This window comes from Eupeodes corollae, chromosome 1, assembly GCF_945859685.1.
Source record: "Eupeodes corollae chromosome 1, idEupCoro1.1, whole genome shotgun sequence".
In the NCBI taxonomy this organism is placed as follows: domain Eukaryota; kingdom Metazoa; phylum Arthropoda; class Insecta; order Diptera; family Syrphidae; genus Eupeodes; species Eupeodes corollae.
In genome coordinates this window covers 85,765,081-85,777,183 of record NC_079147.1, presented here as the reverse complement: position 1 = coordinate 85,777,183, position 12,103 = coordinate 85,765,081, and the positions used below count along the sequence as shown (strand labels likewise).

The following is a 12,103-nucleotide window of genomic DNA, read 5'->3' as shown; positions in this document are numbered from 1 at the left end:
TAGCCCATTTCTGTTCATCCCGTCACGACATGAAGATTTTTAAAATAATAAAATCCACTCATGATCGTATTCTTTTACAAACCGACATTGATAGTTTCCCATTTTGGTGTGGGAAAAATAGCGTTTCACTCAATCCTTTAAAATGCCAGACGATAACTTTTAATAAAAAACTAATCAGTAACGTATTTGACTACTGTATATCACAGCAAAAACTCTGTCGCGTCTCCACATTTTAAAAAGTAGTTGTTAATTTCTGTTCGGACTTAGAATTTACACATCACAATAATTTTATTGTTAATAAGGCAACTTATATGCTTGGTTTTATAAAAAGTTGGATAAGGGAGTTCAATGATCGCTATGTTACTCTTTCTCTGTACAATTGACATGTTTGACCTCATCTTGAATATGCTTCACAAGTGTTGACACCCTATTACGAAATTCATGGAAAACGTATTGAATCAATTCAACATAATTTCATTCGCTTTGCCCTAAAGGGTCTTCCTTGGGATGATCCTTCTAATCAAATGCAATTTTTCCATCAAAGGTGTGCTAATAATAACTTAGTATTTTTTCGTCAAATCATTAATGGTGAAATTGATGCACCTTATTTGCTATCTTGTGTACATTTGAATTACCGAGGTTGAACTCATCACCTATGTAAATTTAATTTTTAACATATTGACTTCCATAGAACTAACTATAGGAAGAATGAATCTTTTAGGCGAATGTGCATTTTATATAACTTTAAATGTTCATCGATAGATTTAAATTTAAATAAGGTTGGATTAAAATCATTGTTTAGAACCAGTGCTCATTTTTTTTTTGTTCTGTAATAGTTAAATGTTAATTATATTTTTTACTTTGTATGTGCATTAGGCCATAATTGTATAATATAAATATTAATTGTATTGTATATAATTGTATAATTTTTTACTAACAACTAACACTTGCACTTATGATGACCCTCTGAGAGTAGTTTGACGATCTTTCTGAACATTCTGAAGTGTAAAAAAACGGTTTCATCAAATGCAAAATATTGTTTATAATTATTGATTTGATTTTGAGTTGATTTCTTAGAAAAATTCAACTAAAAACACAATTTACAAAACCCGAAAACATACAAAAACACAAAAACGTTGATAAAAAATGGTTTTCGGATTAAATTATTTATCTCACACAAAAAAATTGTTCTGAATATTTTGTTAAAGAGGCAAGAAATACGGGGTGGCAAGTTATCAGTGTGGGTCGCATCCTAGCCTCTTTTTATTCATTTATGTTTAGATAAGAATTATGAAGAAGTAGCCGTTGTTTTCTATTCTTTGACTGTTTCGATTCCATTCATCAAGAGGGATATAGTTCTGAACCAAAAATATACGTGCCCATATATTGTGTTAAACTTTGTAACAAATTCTCTGTTTCTATTATTTCAGTTGAATTAATGTGTCTATTATTAAAAAGTACTTCACATAATTTCATAAACACCGTTATTTTCAAACTTTTAGATTTACAAACTCTTACAAAAGTAAATTAACCTAAAGATTGGTTTTAATAAACATAAACGAAAAGCAATTACATTCCTGACAACATTACTCGTTTATAAAAGGAAATTCGATGTTTTTTTTTAGACTTTAAGACACTATCATAAACAACTCACTGAACTATCAGAACTTCTAGCTCTTATGTTTTTTCGTAATAGAATTCTGGACAAAAATGAACCTTATTTAAGTCAATGAATAATAATCAAGTTCGTAGCTCAGCTCTTTTGTTTCATTTTAGTAAAATTAAGCTATTTATTTCACAAGCTCAAGAATTTCAAATTTGAATTCAAAAGGAACACCACTATACTTATTTTGTTATTGATATGAGCAAGGAAACAATTCCTAAGAGATGAATTTATGATCAATTATTAAAGAGGACCAATATTAATGCTTAGCGTCCAATTCTTTAGAAGGCTCTTTAAAGTGGTATAAAATAATTAGCTGTCAAATTATATAGGTTAATTGTTTCTCAAAATATTCATTTAATGTTGAATTTAGATAATATTTGATTAAGATTTTAATTAATTTTAATTATTGACACCGTTCATTTTTAAATAGTGGTTTAAACAACAAATTTTTTTATATGCCAAACATTTTATCAAAATATAAGCATTTTAAAACTATTCAATAGAGAAGAAGTATAAGTACAAATTGACAAGTACAAAAATTATTTTAGAAACAAAAACTGTTTCAAATTTCAATTATCTTGCATAAGAAAATCCTCCTTATTTCATTAATTATAAGAATTTTTAAACATGATTAAATGTCAAACTGACTTTTAACTTAATATTTTAAGCACGAATCTTTCAAAATATCGTCTGCATACAAATGTAGCCGAAGAATTCAATATTTTATCGTTGTTTTTTTAGATTTGTCTGAAATTATTTTGAAAGTGGTATCCCTTGATCTGCACTAGCCGGCTTTTCCCACCCATAAACAATGCAGACAATTGATAAGAAAATACATATTTTGTTGCTGTTGAATTCAGCAAAAATACATTTTACCGCGTTTCTCTTTGCGCATGTACATCAAATTTCTTCAAAAATAACTCAAAACCAAAATGTTTCGTTAAGTTTTTCTCATAGACTTTCTCTTTTTCTTTCTCTCTTTCCATTCTCTCCGAATCAGGAGCCATACGACAATATGGGCTGAATGTCGGTTGGCATAACATAAAAAGATTGTCTATGGAAGCGGCCCCCATTTAAATACGCCTAATTTGTGGCGACAACTTTTAATCGCCTGTTGAAAGTTCTTCGTGTACGAAACGAAGTGTGTATAAAATAGCAAAGGACCAAAAATAGAGGCAAATATCCAAAGGAGGCACGGCTCAATAAGCAGCACTATCATGACACAGCCAGAGCAAATGTTACACACCACGTTCCACATGCCAAACGTTCTTCCATGTTATTAGGTTTTCTCGGGTTTTCTTTATTTACGTATACTCGACTCGTATTTTGTACGGAGCAACAAAAGAAAAAAGAAACAAAACAACGTGAATCCTTATTGTTCCCAATTGAAATAGGACTAGGGCGATATGCAACTAGGCTAAGAGAGTGCTATGTTTCGTTCGTTAAGTTAACGTTTTGCTGCTGTCTGTGACCCATGTACTCTGTACGATGTACCTACTATGTGCCGTTACTTTTCCATACCGGCAATAATGAGAATAGTAATATATTGCAATGAAGATGCTGATGGCAATGGCGATTGTCATTGCGATATGGCTGTATATAACTTTGTGGCTGTGGCTGTGGATGTGGCACAACTTCAATATCTCTCCCAGACAACGGCAACTATAGCATAGTAGCAAGGATGATGGATGATTTTAGGATGTGCTTGTGTCACACAATCAAAACAGAGAATAATGCAGAGTGATGGGTGGATGTGGATGTGGGCGTGGTGGGTGGGTGTGTGTATGTACTTTTTTATTTCATGCAGTTTCTCAGAGAGCTAACTGCTCTAGATGGAATCGTGTGTGTTATAAAGAGTATGACCTCGTTGTTATGGTTATTCGATTCAGATTTTCATTTCTTTCTGTTTTTTAAGAAGGTTTTTTTTCTCCTTTTTCGAGCCTTAAGAATTCTTTTTATAGCTTGTTTTTTTTTTCAGTTTCTAATTCAGCAGAAGAGCAGGTCGAGTTATGGCAGCTGTTTTGTTAAAACAGAGTTATGTGGAACGTGGGAAAAAGGATATCATGGTTGCCAACAGTAACAGGGTGGGAATGGGTTGGACAGCGAAATTTCATGTGCAGCTCAATGAGAGCACATATCCCCAACTTTATAAAACAGAACACACACAAAATAAAAGTATAAAGGATAATTTTCGGTAGAAAGTTGCACTCTATAGATATTTTTTTTTATTGTAGATACATTATTATCTATATCCACATGTATAAATATGTATGTAGGTAAATTGTATGCATAATAATAATATATATATATATATATGTATGAATTATGTATGTTATGATGGTTTTAAGGTACCTACGGCTTGTTTTTTTTTTGGTTCAACCACAGAATTATAATAATTTTATGTGAAACATAAAAATGGTATCAATTAACATGCATATTTTTGTTTTAAACATTTTTATATACATACATATAAAGTATGATTTTTTTCTGGTTAACAAGTTAAAAAAAAGAACATGATGAGGCTTGATCAGAACTTATGTTTGAGTATTGTGAATTTTTAATGAAAAAGGCTTCAATTATAATTTCATATAAGCTTATAATGAATGTTTATTAAGAATTTAATGTATAAAAACGTGTTGTATAATTATTTGCATTTGTTAATTATTGAAATAATCCAAATTTAAAATAAAAAATAAAAGAAAAACTATAAATGATGGTTATGATGATTATATAAATTTATCTCATTAAAATTAAATTTTGATTTAAAAATTTTAATATACCATTTCATAAATTTTCTTATAAACATAAATTAGCGGCTTTCGAAAATCAATAAAAAATAATAAAGGCTCTATTAAAAAGATTGATAAAAAGTGAATCAAAACATATCGTTCAATGGTTTTCAAAAATTGCTTTTTTTTATTTAGGTAATTTTTAAATAAACTCAAGGTATGTTTCTTCGATTACAATTTTGAATGGATAAATGACTTTTGAAATAAGCCAAAAACTTTAGAGATTTTTCCAAATAGAAACAAAAACAAATCCAGAAATGAACGTCGAAATTGGGTCAGTAACTCAAATAGTATAACGTATTGTATCCTAATTTTTAAATATTTAGGTTCGCATAAAAATATTATTGGTACAAAATTATGAATGATGGCATGAAAACAAAACAAAAAGTATTTAAATGGGTCCAAAGTATCAATAAAAATGGTTACTTGGGCTGTTAACATTTTATTTCTCAAACGAAATTATGTTTTAATTAAGTTTTTTTGACCATAGCTCGAATTTATATTATTGAAGCTACACCGTTTTTTGGAGTTTCTATAAACTGGTTTAGTAAATCACCAACTAAAATCTGTTCATCAACGGAAATACTATCTTTATTGAGTTCAAGGCAGTAGATTCCAGGTAGCTTAACAAATTTGGGTTGAAAGTTTGGAATGCATCTTTAACAAAATTTTAGATTTTTATATATTTGGATTTAGTTTTTTAGGTTGATCAACAATTTTTTCAATACCAAGACTTCAAAAACTTAAACACATCTGACTCAGTGCGTGATTTTGACTACATAGAATGGAACTCCCTGTACCATGTGCAAAATGTAAATAATCAAGTCAGGTTTTTTACGGCATTAGAACCCTTCTCGTTATACATACGGCTCTACCTTGGCTGAATAGCGACATCTCTGCTCTAATATCAGGACAAGATGCCACCTACAGTCAATGGAGGAGATGTAACAAACTGGGAAAAAGACTTTATTATAAAAATAATCTTGATTTTTTAACCTTTGGCAAAAAAATAAAAAAACCTGCGTGAAATCGATATTGGCAAACAATCTAAAAAGTTTGTAGGTTCCTTCCATTCCTGACAACATTACTTGAACGACAGGAATGGTTGAGAGTTGTAAGTCACTATAGGCCCTAGTTCTCAACGAACTGTTGCTCCACCTAATTTATTTATTATAAAAAGCAAACAGGAACTGCCACAAAATTTTGACCGATTGCCATTCCTTCCGTTTTTTTCTAAGGTGTTTGAAAAAATATTCTGGGGCAGATCCAAAAATATCTTACAATCAACAACCTGTTAAGTACCTGTCAGTCTGGTTTTCGACATAAGCGCAGCTGCAAATCCGCCTTACTTTTTGGCAATGGACAGTGATCATGTTACATTGCTAACACTGTTAGATTATTCAAAGGCTTTTCATAAGTTGCAAAATAAATTTGGATTTTCTTTAGAGTCCTGTAAGCTTGTTCTTTCGTATCTCAGCGGAAGGCAAAAATGCGTGGAGGCCAATGGATACTCTTCCACTTTTCGCAATATTTTGAGTGAAGTGCCACAGGGTTTTGGGGCTGAAAATGATAACGTAGCTTTAATGAACGAGGATCTGCTACGCATTTTAAAATGGTCAAAAAAGAACGATCTCCGATTTAACTCTTTTAATTCAACATCTCTCCCCATCCATCGCAAAAACTTTGATCTATCAGGTTTAACCCCGTTAAAACTTGATGACAAAACCATTAAATATATTAGCACTGCTAGAATCATATAGGAGTAGTTTTCAATCTTAATCTCTTTCGCTCTGAGTTACCAACATGAAATCATCCGACGAACACAACAACCTGATTATCTTTGCGGTATAAGTTTAAAAAAATCGAATTAACAACCTAAAACTGATATAAAATGGTTTTTGGAGTAAAGTATCTTGAGAAAAAAGAAAAATATTGACTTTAAACGTTTTTTTATCTTACACAAAATCGTGTTATAAATATTTTGTAAGACTTTTAAAAGCCCGAGACTCTTTATATTTTTAAATATTACGAGTATATTATAATTATTATTATAAAAGGTTTTTCAGAAAGTCAGATGTTGAAATGGAATACAAAAAGATGTGTGTGAGGTATTAACCAAATAATTTTTTTATTTAAAAGGCGCAAGTATGCCAAAAATGACAACCTTATCTTTTTACGGTGGCACGGATCCGAGTGGTCAAATTTTAAATGACTCTTTTTCTGAATTAGAGCGAAGGCCTGTTTTATTTTCACCTTTAAGGCTTCGATCGATTGTGGTTTGTTTGCATGGACAAAGTCCAGCGGCATTAAATCGCATGACCTTGGTAACAAATTCACTTCACCCCTGCGAGAGATAACCTTACCCCCAAATCTTTCATGCAAAATGTCAATCATAACGTTTTCTCTGTGGCACGAAGCACCGTCCAGCTGGAACAATATGTCCATATGGTTCAACTTCTGCCATAAGAAATTCGTTATCATAGTTAGATGTTGACATTGATCGCCTCCCTGACGTCGTTTTAAAAAAAGTATAGCACAATCAAGGCCACGTAGCGTGGGTTGGTGTCGTCCCGTATACGGCAATTTTGCTTGTTAACACAGCCATTCATCCAAAAATTGAAATCCTCTTCCAAACGATTCAAAAGTCCAGTCAGCGAACAAACGGCGTTGTCTATGGTCATGGACTTTCAGCTCCTAGATCAGTTGTATCTTGTTCGGGTGTAGGCCCAAGTCTCGACGCAAAATTCGAAAAGTTGAAGACTGCGAAAGGCCCAGTTCTTGTTCACGGAGAAGAATTGAGTGCCTCGGGTTCTGCTGTACACTTTCAAGAATCACGGCGATATTCTTGGCCGATTCTGCATTCCTTGAACGTACGAATGTTCGATGATTATTTAATGAACCGGTCGTCTCAAATTTTGCCTATAAACGTTGAAAAGTCGACTGTGAAGGGCTACTACATCTACCGTAAAATGAGCGTATACGTTAACGAACACTCATTTTGATAACAAAGTATTATAATTTGAAGGTGCTGTTCAACCGTGTAACTTGCCACTGAAGATTTGGCATAAACAACTGAATAATAAACAAAAGATTTGACAAATGTCACCAAAACAAAATGTGCGAAACGGGGCACCAAAATCTAAACGCTCCAATTGAAATTTTATCATTCTTCAAAAATTAGATGTGATAAATAGAAACGATATCAAATGAATAAAAAGTGGATTGATACCACGCCCCATAAACGTATAATTTGTGTGTTTGTATTTTTGTTGTTTGTTCATATGTATACCTAAGACTGTACTGAAGTAGTTTTCTTAACTTTTTACATGGGAATGTATGTTAATATCATGCTTCTTAATTAAAAATCACAAATCAATCTGTAGTTTCTTTGCATCGCAGGAAGTACCATTATTGTGGTAAATTTCAAAATTCTACAATTTGGTTAAATACTTTATAATTTTGATGATTGATCAATCAGTCAACTATTCGTTCGGTCAGGTGGTCAGTTACGGCTTTATAGAATTTTAAGGTGCGGTATCTACGAAACTACTTTTTGGTTACATTAGTAAGTGCTACAAATTTGAAGTTTCTGCTTTGATTGGTTATGATAAAAAATCGGCTAGGTTTATTTTTCTTACAGGGGTACATTGTTAAAACTCAGTTGGGCACTTCACTGTAGTCTTTGAATCCAAGCAAAAGCTGTCATAAATACTGATAAAACGAAAAATGAATGCCAAATTATAATGTGTTGATATTTTTAAAACCTTTTTTGTATTATTTATTACGGATTTCATTAGCTTCGGTTCATAGAAAACATTACTCAAAAAATTTGCCTTACTGCACGATCTGAAAAGACCCGGCAAATTATCGATCGCAGCACAAACCTCATCCATTGAAAAATTGTTCCCTTCACGCTTGTAATCTAAAGGATTAGGGTCTGGACTTTCAGCTGGCCAATCTTCTGGTGATATGAAGTCCGGTACATTTAGTTTGAGTCACTCTTGAGTGGTTTTAGCCTTGTTTGCAGGAGCAGAATCTTTGTTTGTTTGTTTTAGAGGCTTTACGACATCCTCCAAAACTGTTGTGATAAACTTATGCCGAAGTTTCACTACCTTTTCACAAACATGAAGGTCGATAACTCCATGATAGCTCACCCCTACCTTACCTTTACATTTGCATCTTAATGTTAGAGCAGATATAAATTAACAAACTTGCTTAGTCACATTTCAAGGACAAACTTCATGGTAGTCTTTATTGTTAGCCCACTATCCTTTAGTTTTTTTTCCGAAAGTCACTTAGGAGTATACTTACTGTTTTTTACTTGCCGCATTCTAATAGTTTTGACTTAACTAAAATGTATATTACTATTTCTCGAGGTAACTTCAAGTTCTTACTAAGAATTTTATTTGTCAAGTTTGAATTGTAGGTAAAGACTTGTTTTTCTAGTTGTCTAACGTTAGACTTTATAATGCTTATTATGATTTCAAAACCACATTCATCATTTAATGTATGAACTGTAAGCTGCAAATTTTATACCAAAACTAAATAATAATCAATAAAATAAACAATAAATGAAAAATGTCTTTGAAAATAATAAATACTTCATTTTCCACAAAACATATAGAATCATATTTTTGTACCTCATTTATTTTTATGTACTATAAACCTTACTCAGGCACACGATAGTAATTCTCTAAGTCCCTATGTTCAATGTTCATGTTCATGTTTGTGTTTATGTTGGTGTTCATGAACTGAATTTCAACAAATTGAATAAATCTTCAATCTGGTCGTCTGGTTTTGTGGCTCATAAATAACAATTCCTCCCAATTTCTACTCCTCGTACATAAATCAAGCAAGGAAGAAATAATATACCTTCTCGTTTTTGGAAAGCAAACTTAAATCCCGAAACTACCTACGCTCAGAAAACACACTTAGGATGTTGAAGAAGAAAAATAAAACAAAACCTATAGAAAACATTTTAGAGGTATGGATGTGCATGACTTACCTTAGCATCCTGGAGCTGGGCGACTTCTTCGAGCGGAATCTCTGGCAATGGCCTACGCTTTGTCTCAAGGAGGCCACTCGCACCACCACCAAATCCATTGCCAACAATGTCCCCATCATCCTCAGCATCAACATCAGCATAACCATCACCATCATCACCATCGTCCTTTGGTTGTGTCATCCTTGTCGGCCTTGTTATCATCTGGCCAGTTTTTTCATCTTCACAAATCTCGGAATTCTGTTGCTGTTGCTGTTGCTGCTGATGATGATGACGATGATGGTGATGATGATGTGAATGAGGCGGCGGAGGTAGCAGATGAACTTGGACAGCCTGAGAATCCTGCTGGGCATAGTAGGGCTGCTGGTACTGCGTCGACGACTGGTGATGGTATTGCACTTGTTTGTAATCATCATCGTTTGGAGCAGGAACTGCTGCAGTTGTTGTTGTTTTGGGTGTTGTCATAGTTGTTGGTATTCCAATGACATTTAATTGCTCGAAACTACTGCTGCAGCTTGTTTCATCGGACCGCTTCTGTATTAGTCTTGATCTTAATGCTGCCCTGGGTGTAGCGACAACAGTCAAACGGGCCGAAAGCACCGGAGTCAGGAGGACATCAGAAGTTGATGCTGCGGCTGCTGCTGTTGATGATGGTACAATAGTAGTATTATTGTTTGTCCCTGGATGGACACCAGAGGCAGCTTGCTGTCTCATTTGACTTTGGTTCGGGGCCATGATACAAGCTGACACACTGCAAGAAGCTGCTGTCGGTAAATGGTGCTCCTTTTGCTGATAGTGGTGATGGTGATGATGGTGGGGGCTCTGAGATTGGCATGACATCGACGCTTGGCCATCGACCATCGCTTGTCGTTGTTTTTCAACCAAAACTATTTGCTGTTGATGCTGCTGCTGCTGGTGGTGATGTTGTTGTTGTTGTTGTTGTTGTTGTTCTAGGTCAGATGGGTCAGGATTCAGATGACGATGATTATGGCCCCGATAGCCCATGCTGCTGGTACTAGTACTGCTATTATTGTTCGTTTTCTTTCTGTTACTGCTGTTCGTACACCCATTGCTGCAACAACCACACCCAACCCCATACCCACACCCACTATTGGTATGATTGGGTCTGTTATTATTGCTCATTGAAATGTCCTTGTCACCATGGCTGCTGCCACCAGCACCACGAATTACATTACGCTTTGTCCTGGAATCACTACTTTTGTTGATGTTGCTCATATTTTCCCAATGTTCCAGCTGCAATTCGACATTGTTTTTACTGGCAATGTTGTTCTTTGAGCCCGAATCGTTACAGTTATTATTGTTTTTGAAAGCCGCTTCCATGTAGGTCCTCTGATAATTGCTACCACTTCCACTTCCATTGCCATTTCCACTCGAACTTCCTCCCGTTGCGGGTCTCCTTCGAAAACTTGCATTCACATACTCATTGCTACCCGAATGGGTTGTATAATTTGGACGGTCCTGTTTCTGATACCGTTGTTTCAGTAGGTTCACATTGACAACGCTGGGCTGATGAGTGCCGATATTCGATGTCGAATTGAATTTCGTCCTTGAGAAGTCATCCTGGCCGGGGGTTGTGTTGCAATTGCAACCTGTTTCGTAGCATTTCTGCTTCTGGCTGTAATTGCACAGATAGGACTGTGGATGATGAGAGGGGTAGTAGCCGTTGAAATTGTTCGTTGGGCAATTCATGCTAATGGGCAGATTGTCATAACGATGGGCATCATCGTAGTCGTCATCGGCAACGGCGGTGGCAGCGGCGTCATTGTGATCTTCTTTAGCACTCAGCTCGGATTTCAAATTACCCACATGGAATCTCCGCCACGCCTGCTGCCACTCGTTCCCCTCTGCATCATCGTCATTGGCGGTGGTGACGACGACGGTGTCGATGCCTTCTTTTGCCCGGCTACTTCCATCATTAGTGCCGCCATTATCAGCCGTTCGAATAATATCATCATCATCGTCATCAGCGCCACCGGGGGATGGCTGACAATCGAAATTATTCCAGTTCATTGTTCTCATCGGGTGGGGGTTATGGGCAGCGATGTCGGCAGCAGCGTTTGATGGTGTTGATGATGAGGCGAAATCTTCATGTTGCTGCTGCTGATGATGATGGTGGTGTGATGATGCCTCACATTGACTAGACGTCGTAGGAGTCAATGCATCATTATTACGATGTTCAATGCCAATCGAGCCACTATGTTCAGCAGTAACTCCTTCCTCTGCTGTTTTGCCTTCTCCTTTTCCTCCTGCTCCTCGTATTGCTTCCGATGGTTGCTGAACTCTGTCGACGTCCTTTGGAATATTTTTTATGTAATACCAGTCGCTGAGTTGCCTCTGTTTTTCGTTGTAATAGGATTTTTTAACGTCCTCCCTAATCGCGTCAATTTTCGATGTCGAATTATTATTATGCTTGCTGTCAAGGTTGTCTGTCAAAAAAACAAAAATGTTTATTTTAGCAATTTTTTAGTCCTTGCTCGCAGAAAATAGAATTTTCCACGCAAGGAAAATTGGTTTTTCTATTTTCTCAATATATTCTATTCTATGGGGTCTAAAAGATACACAGAGATAGATAGATACATAGATAGATAGGTAGATAGAAAGATAGATAGATACGGATTGATGTAT

The 12,103-nt window shown here is 35.0% G+C and overlaps 1 protein-coding gene across 2 annotated transcripts in view; it reads right to left on the bottom strand.

Moving 5' to 3' along the window:
• LOC129943132 (uncharacterized) overlaps positions 1-12,103 on the bottom strand; it is a 444,917-nt gene that overhangs the window by 219,010 nt on the left and 213,804 nt on the right. For both annotated transcript variants that reach the window (XM_056052382.1, XM_056052383.1), the window contains exon 5: positions 9,461-11,904. In XM_056052382.1, the coding sequence (XP_055908357.1) occupies positions 9,461-11,904 (2,444 nt within the window). The remainder of the gene's footprint in view (positions 1-9,460; positions 11,905-12,103) is intronic.